This window comes from Lichenostomus cassidix, chromosome 7, assembly GCF_008360975.1.
Source record: "Lichenostomus cassidix isolate B80296 chromosome 7, HeHo_3.0, whole genome shotgun sequence".
NCBI classification, from domain to species: domain Eukaryota; kingdom Metazoa; phylum Chordata; class Aves; order Passeriformes; family Meliphagidae; genus Lichenostomus; species Lichenostomus cassidix.
Genome location: NC_139488.1, coordinates 6,996,235 through 7,020,043, shown reverse-complemented (window position 1 = coordinate 7,020,043; position 23,809 = coordinate 6,996,235). Strand labels below are relative to the sequence as shown.

Genomic DNA, 23,809 nt, shown 5'->3' with positions numbered 1-23,809 from the left:
AATGTCTGAGCAGATTTCAATTACTCTTTTCAAAGATTTGCAATTCCCACTACACAGCCCATTGTTTGCTTTCACTAGGACATTCTTCTCTTAAACAGCTGGCACGGAATGACTACTGCTCTGTAGGGAAACAAGCAAACCCCATACAGTAGATTTAAAGACAAAACCAGAGAAGATGTATTTTTTTTTTTTAAGATGCTCTCATGAACATAAAAGTGTTTTCCAAGTAAATATGAATCTTATTTTTGCTGCTTATAGCTGAAGGAAAACATGGGGGATGCAGTTTATTCTCCTTTGATACTCAGCATGGCTATTACAGTGCGCAGCAAAGCAACAATGAGAGATACTTCCCATATTTCCCATTAATTCTGTTCGGATGAGCAATTGTTTCTGTCTTGTCTGTTTGAAAAAAAAAAAAAAGATGCAGTTTTGTTCTTGCTTATTTTCCTAAAAAAAAATAGAAACAAGGAAAAGAGAAGAAGCAGCACAAAGGGAAAAAGAGAGAAAAAATTCTGTTTGCCACAGACAAACTTCTAATGCACTGATTGGTGACTGGGTGTGAACTGCAGGGAGTTTCAGTGGGAACTAATTATGTCCAGAAGTTTTCCAAGAACTGCCAGAGCTGAATTGCTGGGGGAAGTAGTTTCCAGACACAGACCATCCTTTCATATCTACTGCTGCAAATTGTGCCCAGGATGTTCCTGGGATTCTGCTGCCCTTTGCAGCACTGGAGTTGGGAATAAAGCAGTGCCTGAAGCTGCCCTGGCAGCCCTGAGAAGATTTGCACGTGGGAGGAAATGTTTCACCTGACAGGAGAGCAGAGGTGCCTGTGCCACCCTCCAGGGTGGGATGCACAGCAACTGAAAGAGAAATCCAGCAGCAGAAAGGAATATGTCTCCTGTGGCTGTGGGTGGCTTTGCATTTTGCTGAAAGCCAAGCTCTGCTAAAGTTGTAAATCTACAAGTCACATCCCTCATTTCTTGACAGTCACTTGGGTGCCCCTTTAGCTGTAGGAGAAGGCCTAGGCTTTCAAAACAAAAAACCACATTCAGCCTTGAAGTATATATGTTTTCGTTATCCTCACGTTCTTCCTGTTCAATGTCCTGTGCATGTGTTCTCCTCCCTGGCAGATGTCTCTTCATGGAGCACTTGTGTGAATCAAAGCAAGACAAAAATGTGCAGACTTTGTTAAAAGAGGTAACATTCTCATTCTAACAGTTCATGTTTAAATGAAAGGTTTGACATAAATGAGGGAAAATGGAAGTAGTCTCTGAGCTAATCTGAAAGGAATCTCCTCTGTTAAACTAAACAAAGCCAGAAGTCCCAGAGCTGAAGTTTATCCAAACTAAAGCCAACAAATGGTTGTTGTTGGAGGGGGTTATATCATGTTTTCCATTGTCATGTTGACATGAAACAGGCAGAGGCTCCCACTTTGCAAACTCAGAGACAAGATTGGCTCTGAAGTGAAAATAAATAAAAGCAGTGGTTGGAAGTAGGTTAGGCTTTCTCAAAGAAACATGCAAAGAACCTTTAGTTTGAAAGAGAAGATGAGAAAAAATAATGACAGCTTGAAAATAAAAATGAAAAATATAATTTACTATAACTCTGTGTGAAAGATGTGCTACTCTTCAACCAATGGTGGAACTTATTCCTCTTTGAACCCTTCCAGCATTTCATAGGGTTACCAGACCACCCCCTCTCTCTGTTGTACTTAAGAGACATCTGATTCCTGTAATTTGTAATTTTTTACTGCCTGTGGAGGTTATCACTTGATTAGCCATAGCCAGGAATAATGCAAGGGCTAATATTTGATTCTTTTTAATACAGTCTCAAAGCCATGTGAGAAATATTAATGGTACGGTCACCACATGTAAATATGGAAATCTTATTTCCCTGAAACAAAGTGTCTGACTGTGTCCAAGGGAGAAAAAATGAGGAAATTCTGGGGGAATTCCTTACAGATTTTTCCAGGGACAAAATGTCTCTTGTCAGGGAAGACATAAGAGAGGACAGAAAGCAAAACTTCATAAACCCTGCGCATCAAAAGATTCAATGGAAGAAAGAAAATCCCTAGGCAAGCAGGACTGCTGTCCTGCAGCAGTAACCAAGGCAGAGCACTGACTCCAAATCCAGAAGCAGCCTGGCTGAGGGAAGCCAACAGCAGTGAGTCACCACAGAGCACCTCTGCAACAGGGACAACTCTGCTGTGACAAGCATTCCCCAGCCAGCCTTCCCTCCAGGAGGAATCCACTGGATGCCCTGGGCTGGAGATGGGCAGCATGCTGAGGGCCAGGGGCTGCAGCATTCTCTGTACCTATCCACGCTGCCCTCAGCAGCCTCACCTAAAGCTACAGAAGTAAAATAACATTTCTTGCACCTCTCCTGGAGAAGGAATCACAGTTACCTTCTGTACAAGGTGTATTATCGTGGATATGTAGAGAGAGGGATAGGTTGGGAAAGTATTGCAGCATGTAAAATGATGACACTAAAGTTTTGTTCCATATAGGGCTGAAGGTTATTTATCATCTGCCAAAAACCAAAATCAGAATGTCTCAAAATTGTAGACAGTTGGTGGTAGGTACTGAACTTTAAACCATGTTGAAGTCATGTAATCTACAATTTACCAAACTACTTCATGGAGAATGAGCTAGCAATAGCAATGTTGTGTCAGAACAGATTTTATCATACCTTTTGCAAGTCTGTTTTATTTTTTTTGGGTGCTGCCAATAATAAATTGAACTATGCTCCATCATATCAAACTGCAACCATGTAGGACCCTAATCTTGTTAGAAACCCCATTTTGTTAACAGCATATCTTTGCCATTGCCAACAATTTCCCTTTTCTTAACAGAGATCTTTTGCCCAGTTTCTTAAACAATCATGACTAAAGGACAGCATAATCTGGAGTATTAATGGGTATGACCATTGCACTAATTTCTAATTCTGTGAGTTTTGACGAGTTACTACACCAAACCAACAAATTAAACTTGAGACTCTTACAGCAGCTGTGGCTTGTGCTCTTCTGCAGACTAGGAATCTACCAAAGAAACACCAAATAAGTACAGTGCTCCAGGTGCCTGCTAGCCTGGGAAAGTGCACTTTGTTATTGTTTGCCCCTCCTGGTAGGATGAACCTTTCAACTCTGAAGAGATTGCTTTTCACCCCAAATGCTAAATGCCACTCTGCATCATTTCCGTTGCTGACCCTCAGCATGCTGTCCCAATTATGAGGCCAGGTATGATCCATTTTCTGCAGATTTCTGATTAAAACAAGGTGTGAACACCATTAGCACATAACTGCGACAAGAAGAAATGGAAAAGTGTCAGTCTGGTTTCTCAGCCAGCGTGTGAAACACAAAAGTGATAGTAATTCCCTCCTTTCTTTTTCTTGAGTAGCATTAATTACAACTATTGTCCAGCTGTGATGTGAGGCTGGCATCAGCAGAGTTTGCAAGTGACACCTGGCTGCCTGTTTCAAACCTCAACACTCTGGCAGAAGCTGGAAGAGGAAATAGGATCTGCTTGTAATCTGCAGCCTAAGAGGAGAGCAAACATAATGACTCTGACCGAGGCCTGAACAGTGAGGTTTGTGCCAGCGACAACACCCTTCTACCTCTGCCTCTTCTCCCTGTAAGAAAGCAGTGGATGTTTCCAACTCCACCTCCTCTTTCAGAAAAATCAGTCTGTGTAGATTTGGTGATTTGGTCTCAAGTCAAAAACAAATCTGGAAAATAATGAAAGGGTTATATAATAGCCTCATTTTCCTAAGGCTAATGTGTTCCAGGGATGTGTGATATAAAATGTGTTTATGAAATTTGTCATATTTCCAAGAATATATATATAATGTCTAGAGGGGGTGGATTCCCCAGGCTTTCATTTAGCATGATTTTTCCAGACCAGAAAGAAATGTTTCAATTTTCCTAAGCATAACCTTGTCCACAGTGTGCTTGGTAAAAAATAGTTAGGAAAAATGGAAGAAGAAGAGTAGACCCCTGATATTTCATTACTTCACATAGTCCAGGTTACTTATGATGGTTAATTATCTCTTGGCACTCAGACATGCATCATCTGGTTTTACTGTCAAAACTCTGGAGGGGAACCTTTCTGTGTTACCAAAACCTTTGAGGAGAGATAATTCTGACTGTTGTTAGCATTACCTTTAAACTGGAGATTTATCAACAAAGAACACATGTGTGCAGCGTTCCATACAGCTAACTGCTAAACATGACAGTCTGGCAGTCTCAAAAATAAACTACATCTGTACAGTACCCATCTATTTTATAAGCTATCTAATCCTTCCCAGTAAATAAAAGAAGAAAGTAAAATAGCCAAATCAGCTGTTTACAAGTTTTCCTAAAACACAATTCTTTTCTCAGGCATGAGAAGTGGGTGCTCAGCATGAAAAGTAATTTTCATGCAGCCTCCTGAAACCTACATGGTTATATTTATAATGGTTATATTTAATTTTAAAACTACAATTTGCAACTGAAAGTAATATGAAACGTCAATGAGTCTTGTCAGAGAGATTTTAGCATTCAGCCATTACCTCAGAAATGAGTTTCCTGACCAAACATCCAAGATAATACTTGCATTACAAGGAAAACACTAAACTGTATTACAGCAAAAAATTACTTGGAATAATACTAAAGAATTCCTGGCATTGCTCTCACACTGCTTTCAGAGCAGTAGAGTTTTCCTAATGACCTCAGTGAAGTTCCTTAAGGACTGTGGGGTATACCTATGAGAAGTGTCCCACTCTGGCTGACTGAGGTGTCCTTTAAGCATCACAGATGCAGCTGAGAGGCACAAATCCATCTGAGTTCCCTTTTGTGCCTGATGTGAGGACACTGTGGAGGTGCTTCCTTTGTAGGCAGTGGAAACTGCCAAATACCTCCAAGTCTGTCTAGCTAAAATTTATGCTGTCTTCTGGAAGTAGCTGTCATGATTGCCCCTGCAAACTCAAGATAAATGGGATGAATGCAGGCTGCAAGGCTTAGCAAATGCTTTCACAAGTTGTGCTTGCTGGGTAGAAAATGGATTCCTTCCCTAAAGAAGCTTTCTGAGATCTTCCACTTTTGAGTAGTTTATATGCAGGATGTAAAGGTGCCTTCAAAGGGTGGAACTGAATATACATTGCTGGACTCTGAATCATCTGACTCGTCTGAAGCGCTGGCTTGGTGTCCTGTCAGCCATCAAGAGGCATTTTATCTCAAACATTTTATCTTGAAAGCCCTGACACACATCAGAAAACCTGGGTTGTGTCAAGGTGCTTTCACCTCCAGGCTAAAAACATCCTAGAGGGTTACAGCTTTTGGTCATGGAAGTCACAGGATATTCCTTGCTCCACAGTTTCCAGATTTCAAGCTCTTGAAGAGGTTTAGCCCGAGGCTGCACTCAAATCTCCCTTCCAAGCTATTACAGCAAGACAAAGAAACACATAGCCCAGGGGTACATCTGACTACCCTAAACTTAGTGTATACTGAGCAGTTTCCTTAATATCTTGCCAAGTCTTGTCTCCTGGCAGGCTTTCCTAAGGAAAATTTTATATTGACTTACATTTGATACTAACCATATAAACATTTTTCTTGACAAGAGAGAACATTTTAGCATGTCTGGAAATTCTCTTTTCAGTTGTGGAAAATTTGGTTTCCCAGTCCATTGCTGCCCTGCACATGAATTAGTGATGCTAATAATCAACTTTTTCAATTACTGTTTTCTGTGAGAAAAGCATATTCAGATGTGTGGAAAGAAACACTGTAAAGAGAGGCGAGAATCCAATTTTTTAAGGGATAACTAGTGATTTCTCAGTCTCTGTGTGTAACCTCATCCCTGTAAATAGTATGGAAGTTAGCCCAGTAAGGAAATGTTACAACACCATGAAACAGGAATGTGGCAGAGAAATGAGAATACTCATTCACACTTCATTTCTGTATTGTTCTTCTCCCCCGAAATTACCATTTATTGAATCAAATATATGTTGCACCTCAGAAATGTGCAGGGATATGACCAGAGTGAGGGAAGGAAACCTGGAACTCAGGAGGGATTTGTCTGTGGGGAGGAATAAAATTTATGTTCCTTCTCCTTATATTGGATGGTCTCTTAGTTCATATCCCTCTGATGATAGACATAGGTATATAAAAGCACAATTATTGCATGTTAAATATAAGCTATATGTATTATCTGCTGCTGTAAGCAGCAAAAACTCACAGCATGCATTTGCTCAAATTTTATAATTACTGCATTTTATAACCTTAACTGAAGATTATTGGAGAGAGATATGGCAAAGCAGAAAAAGAAAAGGGTCAGTTCACAATAAATACTGTTTACTCTCTACAGAATACCTTTGTATGCATTAGTTGTTTTTTTAAAGGCACTTAGGCTTAGCCTGTGTTTGTGCTAGGTAAGGGTGGCTGGTGTTTGGGCATGCTGGGGCTGCAGAGGCTGTTGCCTGATTTGCTCATGCACAGATCCCCCTGAGCTCCAAGACCTCCAGTGCCAACTGGCTGCTCCAGGCGGACTCACACTAACCACTCAGCATGTCCCTGTCCAGGTAAGGTTAGACAGATGGATTTGCCATGAAATAGCTCAAGTAATGCTTTTCATGATGTGTGTTGTACAGAGCAATGTGGGGTGGGGTTTTAAAGGCATTTGGATTTCCTTTACAGCACTACAGCTTCTTTGGCTGCTGCTTATCAAGTTAATTGTAAGGTTATTCCTTGCCTCTGTGTAGGAATAAATAAATTGTTGATCTTTCATATTTACAGGAAAGAACAGTGTTTTATCTTAAGGAAGGTATGGTTTACAATATCTGGCAAGCAGGAACTGAGCACATCCAAAAAAGGTCAGCTGGACTTGTGGAATGTCATCTGTTTAACTTAAATGCTCATACCACAGTTATCTTCACTCTAGATTGAATTATTGTATACAAAGTATTTCTCTCCCCTCTGAATTCCATGTTCACTTGGTTTTTGGTGTTCTTGCTCTCTGCAAACATGCACACACATAACTCCCATGGACTTCCACATACCATCAGCTGCTAATCAGTCTCGTGGGGGGCTGAAACAGCCTGCAGATGCCTGATTCAAACTACTGCAGCTGAGGGAATTAATTTACCCTCCTGTTCTATGCCAAAGTTAAAATTCTGTTAGCTGACATATTTTCATATATCACTCGTAAAAACTCCTTCAACAAAACTGGTTAGAATTTTAAGTTTGTTTTTTTTTTTTGTACACAAATTGTTTAAAGAAACTCCCACGCTGCCAGTGTAAGAAAAACAATTACAAAGAAGAACTCCAAATAAAATAGCTGGAAGCAAAGACTTATTCCTTGTGACAAAGAGCTTCCAGGCAGCACAGAGCTAACAGTTAAAACGTTATTCCAAGAGTAAAAAGAAATAGAATATCTCCAGTGTCTGCCGTCAGACAACAAGTAAGAACAAGAACAAGTACAGAAAGCAAAGCAAAGAGAAACCTTTGGGATGATACTGCAAACCCCTTTCAGCTTCACCATTAAGTATCTGACTGCTGAATTAGCGAAGCAAAAGTGTTCTGGTGAGATTCGTGCACCCACATTTCTTACAAGCTATTAAATTATTGGTAAAAATGAAAATAAAATAAAAACATGAAATCATAAGAAGCTTGAATTACTCACCGAGTTGTTGTGCCAAAATAACTGAGGGTTGAAACACGGCAAGAATGAGCAAAATTACTTTTTGCACAGAGCTCATCATGTCTAAATATTAGACATGAGACTCTCTGTGCAAAAATAAAAATGGGGGGGGAATAAAAAATCTATTCAAAATAGCAACATCGGTTGTTCCCTGCCCTTCCAGCACCGGGCCATGTACAGAACTCAGCCACAAGCATTCCCCAGCTTTGGCCTTAAATAGGAAAAAAATTGGCTTACTTTTCTTTTCCACCCCCTTTACTGAAACATGAGAAGAAGACCCATCCCCTAACAGTAAATGAATGATTAATATTTCTCTTGGCTTTACAGAAGACTAAAGTCAACTAAACAAGATACACAGCACATCTGGAACTTTTGTGTGCATACAGAAGGCACCCTGACACTGTATATGAACAGTTAGTGTGCACTCTGTGTGACATATATGCATGTGAAAAAAACCTCTGTGCCAAAGCCCCCAGGGTAAAGCATTTTTTCATGTTAATTAGGAATCAACGGGTACAACCCAAAGAGGATTTTTAATTCTTAGTTCTCCCTAATAAAGAGAAAAGGTAAGTACCTGATGTAGCTGCACAGACTGAAAGAATCCCAGAAGTGGAGGAGCAAACCTGGATATTTCTGCTGATGAGCAATCAGAGTTAAAGAAAGGAAGGACTGAATATCACACTTCTGTTCCATTGTTTTTCTCACCACTTCTACCTCACAACACGATTTTATGTTACCTGGGAAAAAACAAACATTAAAAAAATTATGAAGAGAACAAAATCCCAAATCAGAAGAATCAATCTCTCAAACTACATCTTTTCAAGTAATTCAGTTTGATGCTGTCATTACAACACTTGAAAGGAATGCAGAACATTTTTCTTGTCTGTTTGCTCCTCAAACAAGTAGGTAGGGAGGAAAAAAAAAAAGAAATCTTGAGATGACTAATCCCTTTTAAACTTAGTTGTTTCTTTATTCCACACAAAACTCTACTGAGAATAAGACCCGAACACACAAACTTGTCTTCTAAATAAAATAGCTTGAGCAAGTTTTTTAATGAATGTAGTTTACTGGGAATGTAGCTTTAAGCCCAAGTTTGGGAGACTCCAAAGTGAATGCAGAAAGCTGTCACAGTGCATATCTCTGCTAAAACAATGAGCAAACCAGTTGCTGCTCTCAGTCGATCAATCTGATCCAGGTCATTTCCTACAGAAGTGCTCATTCATTTGTTCTCAAGTGTTGCTGAGATTACAGTGACCCAGGGAACCATCCCTCCTATCAATAATTCATGAGTGTCGTGGACTGTCATCTGAAAAAGGGGCTCATATCTCTGTATGCATCACAAAACAAGAGCAGCCTGAGGTTTAGTCTGGTAGGTATTGGGTCTCATTTCATAAGCCTATTTATCTGAAATACATTTGCACTTAAACTGAAATGCCCTCTTTTGCTGGGGTCACCTGAGGTGGAGTAGGTTGAAGCAAGTATGAAGAGATCTTAAATAATTGGATGTCAGTTTTAACATATGCTGTGTCACTTCTGCGTCTTAAATGCTTCTAAGGTGTGAATAGCTTGATGCATTCCAAAGAAGTTACACACCACATTTTTTCCTGAATCACCCACTATTCTATGCTGTTTCTGTTGCATTGGCAGAACTACTTCCCACAGGCTTGGGTTTTCATATCCAGCATCATATCACTTAACAAGTTAGGTTATTTGGTTTATAGCATTGAAGTAGTTAAAATCAATAAACATATAAGCAGCTCCTGTTGAACTATCCTCGAACATAAGTCAACAGGCTTCACGTTTTTATGCAAGGACCTATAAGCTTTTCTCCTCTTCTGGAGTTATGCTCAGAACATAAGATAGAACAGGAAATAAATCCAAGAACCTGGATTTGTTTGTCTCTCTTCAATAGAAATATATGAACAGATCAAACCCTAGACACAAACCTTTCTCAGCTATGGGAAGAGAATTAAACTGAATTAACTGTTAATCAAGATTGCATGCAGGTCAATTTTCTGCAACAATCTACATGTTAGACACAGTAATTGTTTAATTTTCATGAAACCTAATGAATCTTATGTGCTGAGTGTTCATATTTAAGAAGAAAAAGAAGAGAAATTAATTCATGGTTTTGACTTAAAACTACTTTCACACTGAGTTCTGCTAATTTTTTAGTCTATTTGACCATCATAAACATTTCTCTAAATTTCTTAAATCTAACCTTTCAAAAAAAGAACACCCTTGGTGACTCATTTATTTTCACTTCAAAATGAAAAATGAAAAAAAACCAACCAAAACCACCAAAAACCCTTCAGTTTTTGACTACAACATTTTTCTGAGTAAAATTTAAATTCTAACTGTTTTGAACTGTTCACCTTGGATATTATGCTAGTCCATAGCTACATTATGAACCCAAATTTATCCATGACACCTACTATTTGCCATAGGCTTCAGTGTATCAACATGTGTGCTAGAATTTGTACAGAAATGAATCCTGAAGTTTCTGTGTAGAAGCATAACCCGTATCTCTTAATGACTATATCCTTCAAAACCAATAACCCTTCCTTGGGTTCTGCAGTGTATTTTTTGGTGTTCAAGAAACAAAGTACAGCTGGAAGCAATGTAAATTATGACTGATGCCCTAATGGACAATTAAGGAATTAAGGAAGCCAAGTCAATGAAACGGTTTCATTCTTCTCCCACCTTTCCAGTTTCACTGAAATTTTATCCTACGGCAATGGGAAATCAGGTTTTGAGACCCAGCCTCTTGTTCATGTGTGCTCTTTTTTTCAGCTTTGCACATTCTCAAGGTTTCCACAAACGAAAATCCTCTTTTTTTCCAAAGTCCTGTGCAGATTAAATAAAATCCTTCATCTGAGTCATGCTGGGAACTAACTGTGTTGCAGCACAGCTGTGAAGGCTCTTAAGGCAGAGCCAACATTATGACTGCATACGGGTGAAGCAGAGACAGCACCCACAGCATTTTCTCTTCACAGCTCGAGGGACAGAAGCCAAAGCAGTTTAATGACCTCTGGGTGTACCGAGTGCTGGGGAATTTGACATCTCTGGCCAGGGCGGGGTTTCTGTGCACTGAACACGCACCTACTCCTGTCGCCAGGGACACAATCTGTTAATTCAGAACATTGGCTCCACGCCTTGGTGAGGATGCTCCTCCTCTTCACCGAGGCGTCAAAATTATTTTGACAAAATTATTTTTTCATCTGGTCTCCAATCTAGATTTCCACTGTACAACTGAAAAAACCCCCAGATCTTCACTTTTTAAAGAAATACCACAGTCCTATCCACCTAAGGAAGTACATAACGAAAAAGCTGCAAGAGTTTCTGCTAGAAAAGTGTCTTGTAAAGGCTTTTGTGCTCCACAACTTGTGGTTGTTGGACATCAAAATAATAAAAGGTGGAAGAAAATTTGTACAAATTTAGGAATAAACTTGGTTCTGAATTTGTATCCCTGCTTAATTTTACACAGCCACAAAAGAATTTGTATTATGAATTATCTCTAAGTAACAAATGTGTTAAATTCATCAGAAGAACAGTCTGAGAATGAATTATCATAAAAAGCAGGATACTCTTTCTACCTCAGGGCTGGTGTAGAAAGTGGAGGTACATAATGCAAATCAGTCCCTCTGTTGGCTCTGCTCAAATTGCTGTTGCTCCAGACAGTACATGTGGTTCCCAGAGAGCCCAGATTTATTGTGCTTCAGCTATTGGTTCCTATGGGACCACACCATCAAAAGGTTCCAGGCTTTAGACTTCAGCAACAGCAATCCAGTAGATTTTAGGGCCACTTTTTTTTTGGGTCATTTTTTTTTTTAATTAAAAAAAAAAAAGAACAATAACTAAGAGACGGCCAAGATCTTTTAAAAAAATCATTGTTTCACATTTTTCTGTTTGGCGATTTATTGTTTTTCTAATGAGGGAATAAATATTCTTGTTTGAATTTACTAAAGAATAACAAAAGGCCATCCGTACTCATGACTCATCCATTAGAAAAAACAGAAAACAGAAGAACACAGGATTAAATGTTTTAACTCTTGATGTGTTCCCTCTTTACAGGCTGGGAAGCAAAAGAAATTACCAAGGCAAAAAAATTGAAATTTTGAAAAAACCCTGACTTATTCTAAATGAAGGCCACTGGAGAAGTGCAAGTAGGTCAGAGAACATTGCAATACAAGAATCTTCCACTAAAATGACATCCCAGTTTGGGAAAAAAAAAAAAAAAAGAAATAGCAGTCTTCAGGAATAGTGTCAGACCAGTTTTTGCTGGCTGATGATATGAGGCAGGTATGACGTTCTCTTCTGGACTGTAAATGCTCCACGTGTCCCAAAGAGCACACTGATTTCCTAGAAAGGAGAGAGCATCCAGCTGCTCTTCTGGAAAGAGGGGAAGTGTACCACGCTGGGCCAGCACCAACGCTGCTCACACTGCTGGGTGGACAGCCTGGAGGGCTGACTGCAAGGATTCTCTCGGCATCTATTTTATGGGATTTTTTCTGATCCGTGACCTCGTCACATTCTTTTCTCTGCTGTTAACTCCGGTATCCTGTCATAAACTTCATCCTATCTCTGCTATTGGAAAGTGGTGCCACTTATGTCATGCATGGAACAACAACTTGGGACCTTAATTTAGATATCTGGGTTGATGTGCTCTGCTTTTCAAAGGCAACTTTAAAAGTATCTTTCCCTTCAATATGAATCCCATTCTAACAACATTAAATCACCACCAGGTATTTGAGAGCCTCAAATTCTGTATTAACAACATCAAGTATAATGGCATATAAAGAATATATTAAAAAAATATAAATAGATACATAGCTATGCTACTGATCTGAGCTGATTTTATGGCTAAGCTCTGTATGGGCTTGCAGGTCATATTTTAATATCACAGAACAGAAACCCCACTCCAAACAGATCAGCTGTGTGACTGTAAGGACTGTTTGGGCTATGACAGGCAAGTGTGGGAAAGTTTTCTTAGATACACTGAGTAAAAAGATACCACAATTTTCCCCTTTCCCCTGCTGTAGTAACAACCAAATTGTGGTAGGCTCTGGTGACCAGGTTAAATAGTCAGGAAGAACTATCTGGAAAACCAAATGAAAATACCACACATTCATTCATTTTCATCCCTGCAGACTCTGTGGTGTGAAGAGCGGTAATAACGTAATTATTTTTCAGTTTTTACTTGAACCTTTATGCAAATTGGATTTAAACTATTCTGTGAATCAGAAAATTTTTCTGTTATGTCTCATTCAAGATCCATTTGCTCTTTGTTTCATAGAGACAAGGGATGCTTTTTATCTCCTTTCCTAACAATTGTGTCTCATGGAAAATAGAAATAAATGTAATAGGAGAAATATGCTTTTTAATTGGAATAACTTCTTTTTCCAATAAACAGCTTTGAGGTGTGAAATCTTCTTATACATTAATATAAGAATGTATTCTTCTCAGCATATCATTTTCTACACACATGGAAAATCCAGAAAAGTGCCCCATCCAATTAATTAAATCCATATTTGAATGGCATTAAACACCCCTTTTTTTTTTTTTTTTCAAATGTCAGAACAATGAATAGCCCAGTACGATTACCCTGAATAACAACACTATTAGGCCAGCATTGTGATTATAGAAGAATAACATAATCATGATTTTGAGAGCAAAGACTTGAGAGTATGCCTTAAATGAAGACACATGCCATCCCACCTACTGAATATCCCAGCTGAACGCTCTGTCCTCAAAGGGACATTCCACCCAACTCTTGCTTAGAGATCAACTAAGCTCCAGGACCCACACCACTGAAGCAATCTTGCATGCAGAAAATTAAAAGAAGTAGTGGTGGAAAGAATCTCTTGGTGAATGCCACTGTGCCTGATCAGTATTTGTTCCAGGATTCAAGAGCTGGTGTGGGTGACTCTTTCCTGATGTTTGCAGCAGTGGCAGCATTCAGCCAGTTCAGTAGGCATTATAAGAGAGAAGCAGAGTCCCGATTGCAAAGAGATGCCCAGGTGGGAAGAGAGGACTGTACAAATCCTCCTCTCCAGGGCAACTCTGCATCCCACGGGCATGGAAAGAGTGCCAATCCCCTGACACCCAGCCTGCAGCTCCTCCACTGCCCTCTGCTTGTTCCCAAGGCCAGCAAAACACACAGCCCGTGAGAATGCCTGAAACAAGGGGACACATACACAGGACTGAAAGCCTGACCTACCGTTACAAAAATCTTTGGTCCTTTGCACTACAGAGAATTAAGCCTGTTTCCATTCCCAGAACTTCTGGTGCTGGTTTTGATTTAGAAATTGCACTTCCTAATTTCTAGAGGCCAGGAGGTCAGGGGTTATTGTGCTATGTTTCCCATAAGCTGTCTTCCTGCGCCTCTTTATGTTTTGCCATTCTGAACCAAACCACTGCATACCATGAATTTTCCAGCACCCAAGGTGTCACCCATGACCATTTTAACTACTCAGAAAGTAGAGGAAAGACTATCTTTTGGTAAAGTAACAAAATTTCAGAATTACTAATTCCTTAGTATATTTACCATCCACAGATCTCTGAGAACTTAATCAAGCGCCACCCTTGTGTTAATCAAATGGGAAACTACAACATAAAGACAAGGGAATATTTTCTAAAAATACAAAAGAAATATATGAGCAGAATCATGATCCTGATCCAGTGAATGACAATTTATGGATGTTGTCTGTTACTTCAAACTTGACCAGCCAGATGACACTTACCATTATGCCTCAGAAATACAACTGCCATCCCCATTAAACTCTGAATACATTTGGAAACTGAATTTTGTCACCTGGGAATGAAACAGTAAAACCATTTGGAGCATTACACCGCAAATTGGTTAGTCCTCTGCCAATGCTCAGATAGTGCAGATGCTCAGATTCAGATCTTCTATACTTTTGGCTGAACTTCTGAAGCAAATAAAAGCATTTCTTAAATATGGGTGCAGCATAGAACAAATTTCTGAGGATGTATTTAATTAATATTCTTATAATGGCTAACATTTCTACAGTTTTGTATGTGCACAACCTACAGAGAGTGGCACTGCTCTCTGTAGAGGTTCATGTTCCAAGCTAAATTGGGCATTGCAGTGCAAAATATATCAATGAACTTATCAATTTTACTGACTGATACAAAAAGTTTCAATACAAATGGTAAATGATTTTTGGCCCCACGCCTGTTCTTCTCAGTAAGTGCAATTCCTTCTATTTTCATTATTCAATATGACTGCTGTAAGGAAAAACCAAAAAAAGACAGAACTTGCAGGACGTTTTCCATCAGTGTCTTTTCTAATGCTGTTTAGCTTGGGGCGACCTTAAGATAAAGGTTTACAGTAGCCTTCTGCAGGTGTGTGCGTGCATGTTTGCCTAGGTGTGATACAAACCAGGAGCCCTACAGGTTATTAAGTATGAAAGACTTAATAATAACTGACAAGAATATTTACTTGGTTCCACATTGCAAAAGAGTGTAAAAATCCTTTCCTTTTGACCAGCCCTGCAGCTTTCTCTTGCACACCCTTTGCACTCAGAGGCAAGCTGTCCTGGGCTCTGTGGGCTGAGGGCTGCTGTGTCACTGCAGGTATGCACAACAGCATCTTGTAACTCCAGTGGGAAAAGAAGGAGCAAATTTGCCAAGTGTTGCAGCAGGTTGTCACATGATATAGCTTTGTAATATTTTATAATCATCGTGTGGTATGCCACCAGTGCAGGCCACTGTTGAAATTAATGACAAAGGAAGATCATGGAAAGGTTTCTGAACTTCTAATGGGATAGATACTGACTATCCTCAAAGTCAGAGCTGCTGTCTGTGTTAGCAGCTGCTATTGAAGCAGATACCCTGTCCTGTCACACCGGATTCCTGGCTGCCACAGGCGTCAGGCACATCAACAGAGCCAAGGGCAAGAGCGCACATCCTCAAGAAACATCGAGAGAATGAAAGCTGTGCAATGTATTTGGTAAGAATTCATAATGCTTATGTTGTATAGAATAAAAACTGGTGCTGTGTGATGTTATTACCTAAAAAGTTTTGAGTGTCAGTACCTCCCATTTCAAATAAAGTCTCGCAAATTATGTCACAGTAAAGCCTGAGTTTACCTACCCTTCAGTGCAGATGATATTCTGATATGAAGAAAACACTAGTAACAAGGTGTGTGCACGTTTCAGGGCAAATTTATGGTACCATTATTTTAGTGTATTTGTGAATTCTACATTAAAGAAAATTTCTAATAAAGATGAGCAGACAGCATGCAAGGTTTCAACAATGGATTGTGGTCATATTATTTTTTCATTAACCTTAGAATAAAATGTAATGATGGTGAAAAACAACACATATTTAAATCAAACATTTCCTATTTGCAAGCATGGGAGGAGGGGGAGAAAAGGGTCTTCTCCATTAATTTTTAGAAACCTTTTCAGCTTTAGAATGAGGTGTCTTTTCAGAGCTCATCTTTAAACACTTACTGAAACACTGTTTTCAAACAAATGACCGTTAGGAAAATTCATCTCAACAGTATCTTTGAAAAGCTACAAAGCCGCACAAAGCTGTCAGCAGCAATATTTAAATATTCATAAGATGCTTTTAATGTGGTACTCATGAAAGTACACAAGTAGGGTGGATTGCAATTTCTGCTAAGCAAAGAGTAAAAATTAATTCAAACCATAAGAATTCAAAGAATTTGACCTTGAATAACTTACAACGTTATCAATCTTACAATGTGCACTAGTTTTTCTTTGGACCCAGTGCTTTGGCTATTTTGGAATACAAAGAGCGAGCAATCTTTAATCTATTCATGCAGAGCTAATGACCCCTCCAAAAAGAAAAAAAGCTATTAATCCTTCCCAGAAATTTCTGCATCTGTCTCTTTCTGGAACTGATATTGAAGTATGACATTCTCGTATATTTCAAGCTGAAAGGAAACTTTGAAGAATCTGCTTAATACAAGTCAGAAGTCCAAAACATGTAGATGCTCATTATGCAAGTGTTAAAGTAGATAGGAAACATATTCATAGACTAACCAAAGTCTTTTTAATGGACAGAGTAGTGGAAAGAAAGCATAAACAAGCAGGAATTGTTTTCTATTTTCTGTTTCTGTGAAAGTGTCAGGCAAAAATGGCACATGAAAGAAATTCTTGCACTGTAGTTATTCCTACCCCTTCAGAAATGGGTGTGGGAAGCAATGTTGGGAGACACATGAATATGTTAAACACCACATAAACATCACAACTTTATGACATCAATACAGATATTTCCCACACTCCTTATCATTGAAGCACTTTTCATTTCCCTGGAGTTACACTTACCATATCTAGGCTGGCTTTATCTCCTTGGGAATCTAGGCTCAAATGCACCCAAACTGTTCCTTGATGAGCAAAAGGGAAAAAAAAAATTAAGAAATTATCAATTTGTCTGGAAAGAGCATCTACTGTGAGGTGGAAAAAGGACCCTAATACATATTATCTAATTTCCAAGAGCAGGAATCTGTGGGCACCTGCAGAACTCGAGGCTCCTGGATGGTGTATATACCTGCCAATTTTACTTGCTGCGTTTTGTTTTCTTAGAGCTTCTGATCTAGTTCTCATTCCAATTACACATCATTTGGTTAACAAAGAGCACTGGGAACATCTGGAGTCAAGTTGGACAAAGGGAAAAACCCCAACAATGAGACTGAAGAGGAGCTATTCAGCCCTGTGACAGCTGAAGAGCCTGCTCTCCAAAGCCCTCACCCCTGTCCCCAGAGAGCCATAAAGCTACCCTACAGCCAGCCAGCAAGGCACAAGCTGGACACTCTGCATCCACAAGTCACTACTTGGCTGACCCTGCAGTCTCTCAGCTATCTTCAGGGAATCAAGAGCTAGAAGCTGCTTGCTCTTTTAACATTTCAGAGTTTCATAGTCATCACAATAATGATTTTTTTTTTAAGCTACTTAACACAATAAAAATTTAAGGGCAGCTAAATTGGTGCTTCTTTGTGTGCTGCTATTTCACTGCAAGTACATTTGTAGCGTGAACAGAAAAGTTTGCCCCAAAGAGTTTACCGTATTTCTTCTTCATGTTTTGCTTTGACAACTAGGTCAAATTCAAATTAACTACTCAAGTTTCATGCTTTTAACATTAATTTCAGATATAAGAAATATTTGCATTTTTATAGACCCCTCATAATTTTTAAGCCAGCTGTACTGTAAAATGGTCTTCACACACGTAAGATTGTAAATTATTGCTTTGCACATTGATACAATTATTTTGAATATTTTCACTAGAGCTCTTTACCTTTAGGCAGCTCTATTTCTGTGAAAGCATATTTGTCTGCCATGGATTGCCATCTAGCCTGTGTGGAGTTAACTGGGCAGTTCTGCCTTTTTGCTCTCCCTTCAAGAAGGACTAATGTTAACCACCAGAACAATCACCTGCCTCCACAGGTAACTGTAAAAACTCACAGAGAGTTTCAGCTGTTCAAGGAGAGAACTATCAAGGGGTGTAGGATGGACATTGCTGGAGCGACCAGAAAAAGGGATGATGGGATTCTGAGGGACTTGGGTTTTGGTAGGAGCCAGACCTAGCAGTTATGCAGGCAAGAGGTTGACATTTGAGCCACAGACTCAGTGAATGGAGAAAACTGGAACATCAGATCACACGAGGACAGAGCAGAAATGCAGAAAGGCTGACACCTCAGCCCTGCCAGCCCTCCTGGAGCTTTCTGCTCCATCAGTGCCTCCGTGGGAGCGTGCTGGAGGAGCTCTGCTCCTGTCTGCTGCCTCCAAACTCAGGAGGCAAAGCCAGTAACAACAGAACAGCATATTTTCTTTACACATGACAACCTCCACCCATTGAACTGAACTGGAGTCAAGACATTTGGCAAGTTAATAAATAAAATGTATTATGTCTGAAATAAGTTAATATAAGGACTGATCCATCTGTGCTCCAGAGCACACTCTGGAATGAGATAACCTTACAAGAAAAACACTTCATCTTTGCCCTTTCCACTTAGTTTATACAGAAGCTTTGACATTTGTGAATTTTGAGCTTTAAAAAAAATATCTTTATAAAAAGACCTTGCAAATCATGAGTATTTTTTAATTACATTGATTTTTTGAATGATAGAATTACATATTTAAGTTTCCGAGAAGTTATTTTTTTAATCACAGGGCAATTACAGTTATACTTTTCTGCAGATCTTGTGAGCCTGTTTGTATAATTTTATGGTTTTAGCATGTTCTCTTGGACATAAAATTTTTCTTACTTTTAATTTTAATCTGCAGCTACCTGAACCTATTTTCAGATAATTATCTGAAAACATAAAATCTCACTCTGTTTATCCGAATGACACAAACCATTCATTTTTTTAAAGTGAAACTTCTTTAAGGTGTACCTGTCATTTCTGCTTACAAAAATATTTTTATACTTCATGAACTTTAAATAAATATGGTTTTATATAATATATTTTATTACAAATTGTCCTCGCTTTTCCAAGATTTGGGCTGTTTCAGGAGATGACTACCTTGGAAAGCATATTTGGATGCCCAAGTTATTTTCACAGTTGCTAGTTATCCTTTCTCCAATCTCTGTGTGTTTTGGGAAGGACAGGGCCTGGACAGAGTCACAACTATCCAGCTGAGAATCTGAAAAGCAAAAGAACCACCCACAAAATGAGCAGCCACTTACTTTAGACATTGCTGCAGCAGAAGCAGAGAGCTATCGATCTGTCTCCCAATTTTTCACCAACCCAGCCTCATAAGCAAATTTCTGGCATGCCTGGCATGTGATCTTCTGGAAAGAGATGTGTTTATTTAAAAGATGCTTTGATGGTTTTTTAAAACTTATGGCCAATATATTGACTGACAAACTGCCCAGAGATTTCTTTTCTAGGGTTTGCAGCTTTTAAACATTTATTCATAAATTTATCAAGAGCAGACATAATGTGTGTAAACTCAGAGATTGTTCTGACTCACCTGGATAAAATGGTATTTTTGGTGCTGCAGACATAGGCATATGCAGTAACATGGGGAAACCTTTATGTTATACAATATAAAAGGACACCAGTTTCTTTGAAAAACATAAATTAATATATTGATTGATTAGTGACTTAGCACCTTACTAAAATCAGGGTGAAAGCAGGTTGGGAATTTTCATGGACTTTAAATATTTTTGACTCCTCAGCTTTGAAATTCCCACTGATGATCAGAACACACAAAACTAAACACTAATTATGTAGGGGAGTGTTTGCAAAAGATGTTACCCATTTCTCTGGAATGTTTGGATTGCAGTTCCTTTGTCCTGGCCACATCTGTCTTTTCCAGTTTGGACTGAACTTTACACCGCTGTCCTGCTCATTGTCCTCCACTTTTATTTCCATCTTCAGCAGTCCTATTTTGTATTTTCTATTCAGATAACTCAAGGAGAAATATAACTGATTTTTAAAAAAATACTACTAATGCACCATTTCCTGTAGCCTTTTCAACAAAAATATCCCTGGTATTTTCTAATTAGAAAATTTCAGACTATTGCTTGCTGAACTTTCTGAGTGAATTAAAAAGTTCTGGTGACTTAGATCCCTAGATCGCATCTGCAAAATTAGCTACTGCCTATGTGGGCATAGATGAAATTTCCCTTTTGTTTACCATGCTGTATTTTATTTTCCTGACCCCCTACAGTATTATCTAGACAAAAAGCTACTCATGACTCCTCAGTTTTTGGTTTCATACTTCATCACTTTGGTCTTCCCCAATACTATAATCCTCAACTGGCCAAGCATCTCTTTTCTTACAAAACAATTCATTGTCTTCCTCTACAGTGTTTTTTACCAAATGCCCTTTTAGTACCTTTACCTAGATCATTAAAAACCACTTTACAGGCTTTTTTGGTGTCCCTTAGCTTCTGTGAAATGAAGCAGAGGAGCAATGTTTAGACACAACTTTTCCTGCATGTCTACAAAACTTCCTGCTAACACCTCTCTTTGAGGGAGTTTTAATGTTAGGGAAGAATGAAAATTTTACAAAAATCATTAAAAAGCTCTCACAAAAGGTTAGACATTGGTCTTAAATAATTTTTCTTCTTTTTCTGGGAAAAGTGAAAAATATTTTCTTCCTAACCTCTGTACTAAATAGTACATGTTCTGTAATTGTACACAGCATCTCCTTTACTTTTCAAATTCCCATCTACTTAAAGTATGATCAAAGCCTCTGTATGGTCAGGAAAACGGTAGAGTTCATCAGAAAAAACAATGCAAAGTTTATAAAGTCCCATGAAAATTGATACATATGGAAGGTTTGCTGTAAATTAAGTTGGGACGACTTACGCAGAAAAAAAATTGAATCTTCAATGTTCTGTTTATCTGATGCTGAGGCTTCAGTGTTTACTTTCCATCGGTCTGTGTTTACAGTGGGTTTGTGGACACAAGATTAGATAGCAATGAGATGTGTAAAAGCCTGGGAAAAAATGAACAGTTGACTTCTTAGTTCTAGAAAACTAGAACTGTCAGTAACTTTTGATATCATAATGACCAATAAATATATGTTATAAATAAAGTAGGTTTCATGTGTCTTAGCTTTAGAGTGAATCACTTTGGGGTTTCTTTTTTGGTTAGGGTTTTTTTCTGCTATAAGTTATTTTTTTTTAAGGCAATCACATCCAGAAGATCTCCTGGCCCTTTTCCCAGTATAAATAAAAGGAAAAGACTAGAATTTTCAATTTAATGTTGTAATGTCCTCTCTCAAATATAAAAATAAGACATTTTTATCATTATAACCAATATAGTAACCGGACAAAGTTAAAAAATACTATCTTGATTCAGTGGAATGATTGGAACTAAGTTGCCTGATTTCTGGGTAAACATCCTTCAAGGTAAATAAGGTACTTTGAAATAAATACCTCTTGGTTCCTGTTGTTAAATCAGTTTCATTTGCTTTCATGAATACCTAGCAATCAAGGCAAGCTGGAACTTAATATTAGGAGAGATTGTAAGCAATTAAATTGACAATGCAACAGTTTGTGGAAATGCTGTGTTTATGTTTGTTACAAAAAATTACTTCCTTGTACAAGGTACAAATTAACATAAATATCTTTAGACATTTAATGTGTTTTCTAACCCTTTGGAGAAAGATTGTTCACTTCAGTAACTGTGCTTTATACAATTTTTCATGTATGCTGGTTTTTTAAATATTTTTTTCTGCAAGGCTTTTGCAATAGTTAGACCTGAAATGAAACATACGAGGTGTTATTAAGACACAATATGTGGCCACGTGTTAGGCTATAGATTTGGTGTATAAACAGCAAAACTTAGAGAAGCGCAGTTTCTGAGGTCCTACATCCTGAGTCTTGAAACAAGAAAAAGCTGCTCAGAATCCCCAAAGAGGCACCTAACAGTTATTTAGAGAACTAATAGCATTTTCTACATTTTAGAACAGAACAGTGGCAGCTTCTTCGCAGCTACCTTAAAAGACACAGGAAAGATGAAAGAAGAGGCCCTGGAGATCTATGCAGATGTTATTATACCAAAGCATTTGTGCTTCCTTTACAACCTTGTGAGCACAGCAGCAGCAACTTTGGACCTACTATGTACATCCAACCATGAGGAAACATCTATCTTTGGTTATCCAGCAACCTTATGCCCAAAATGATTTTAAGTAGCAAACTATCACTTTTATGGTAGCTCTGATAGATCTTCTGGGGATCCTTAACTACATTGTACCTTGTTACATTGATGAAAGGTGTTTTGGAAGCTACTTTGGACAACTGAATCTCCTTAAGGTTCCACTGACAGAAACAAAGTAATTGTAAATCAATCAAAATCCCAAAAAAGCATCAGCCCTCTTTCAGGGAAAGAGCTGAATCAGGGGTGAGATGGTGTGGGAGATGGCCCACAGAGCCTCATCATCACAACATTATGACTTCTTGAAGAAAAGTTTTAGTCTGGGGACTATGTCAATAAAGGCAGAGCTCTGCTTAAAAAACAAAAAGCAAAGACAGAAGTTTGTGTTTCTGAACAGTTTAAATTGTCAATTTTACCTTTTATTCTGTTCCTATGCCTAGAACTATGGAAGTTCTGATGCAAATAAATCTGACAAACAGCTGAAGAATAAGGTTCAGAAGTTGCTTTTTTTCAGTTCCAATGAAGTTTCAAGCCAAAATGACTGGTTGTGGTCTCAGTCTGAAAGGACAATATGCAAAAGTTCCCAGTCTTTCTGTTAGCTAAGGTGAACGAGACATGAAGAATCTGCAAATGAGAGCCTTTCTCCACAGAATTTTTTGTCTGAACTGATAAATCCTGCTTCACTTTTTACATGGCACAAAATTGCAATAGACAAGGAATTAAAAACTGCACTTCAGTGCACAATCATGCACTGGCAGACAGAGACACTAGATGACCTAAAAAGCCCTTTCCACTTCTAGTCTCCAAGACTTTGCGAGCATCCTCAAGAGAGCAGTTTTGTATGAAAATGCCAACTGAAGATGAACTTGTTTGGAAAAGGAGCAATTTTTGTAAAAGAGAGGAATAATTCTCCATGCAGGCTTGTGAGCTGTTGACACAGCATTTGACAGCATCCAGGGCAGTCAGCAGCTTCTCTACAGGCAGGCCAGACCAGAGGGCTGTTTTGACCACAGCATTTAGAAAACCTTATAAATATTTCCCCCCATATGCTAAAATGGGATCCTTAAATCTGCTTGTGTCCAGTCTGTTCCACTTGCTACTGCTTATGTAGTACTTGAAATAGGAACTGAATGTAATGGTACTCCAAGGTACAACACTCAGAAGTCTGGTCAGTCCTGAAAGAATGGGAAAGAAAAGAGCTACCACCATTAGGATACGCTGGAGTTCATTGTGTACATAATTTCACTAAAAGGGAGTGAATATGTTACTAGGCATTACCATTCACAGTTTCTAGTTGCTACTTTTTCTCCCCATTACTGTAAAGCAAATTTTAGTAGCATTTCTCACATGCAGAAGCCTTTATGACATTCAATCACAGCACCATATGCTGCTGGCAAGGACAGCGATCTTCACCAGAGACAATGAATGGCTTCCTTTACTTTGCAATTTTCTTTTCAGATCCTAATACACAACTGCCTGCATTTTGCTTTTGGTTTTAATTTTTAACTTTTTCATCGCTGGGCCCTGTGGAACAGAA

At 38.6% G+C, this 23,809-nt stretch overlaps 1 protein-coding gene across 1 annotated transcript in view; it reads right to left on the bottom strand.

Annotated features, from left to right (window-relative positions):
- COL3A1 (collagen type III alpha 1 chain) overlaps positions 1 to 7,871 on the bottom strand; it is a 49,044-nt gene extending 41,173 nt beyond the window's left edge. Inside the window, exon 1 of the mRNA XM_085065980.1 lies at positions 7,650 to 7,871. Within this exon, the coding sequence (XP_084922106.1) occupies positions 7,650 to 7,728 (79 nt within the window). The 5' untranslated portion in view covers positions 7,729 to 7,871. The remainder of the gene's footprint in view (positions 1 to 7,649) is intronic.
- Between the last annotated feature and the right edge of the window lie 15,938 nt (positions 7,872 to 23,809).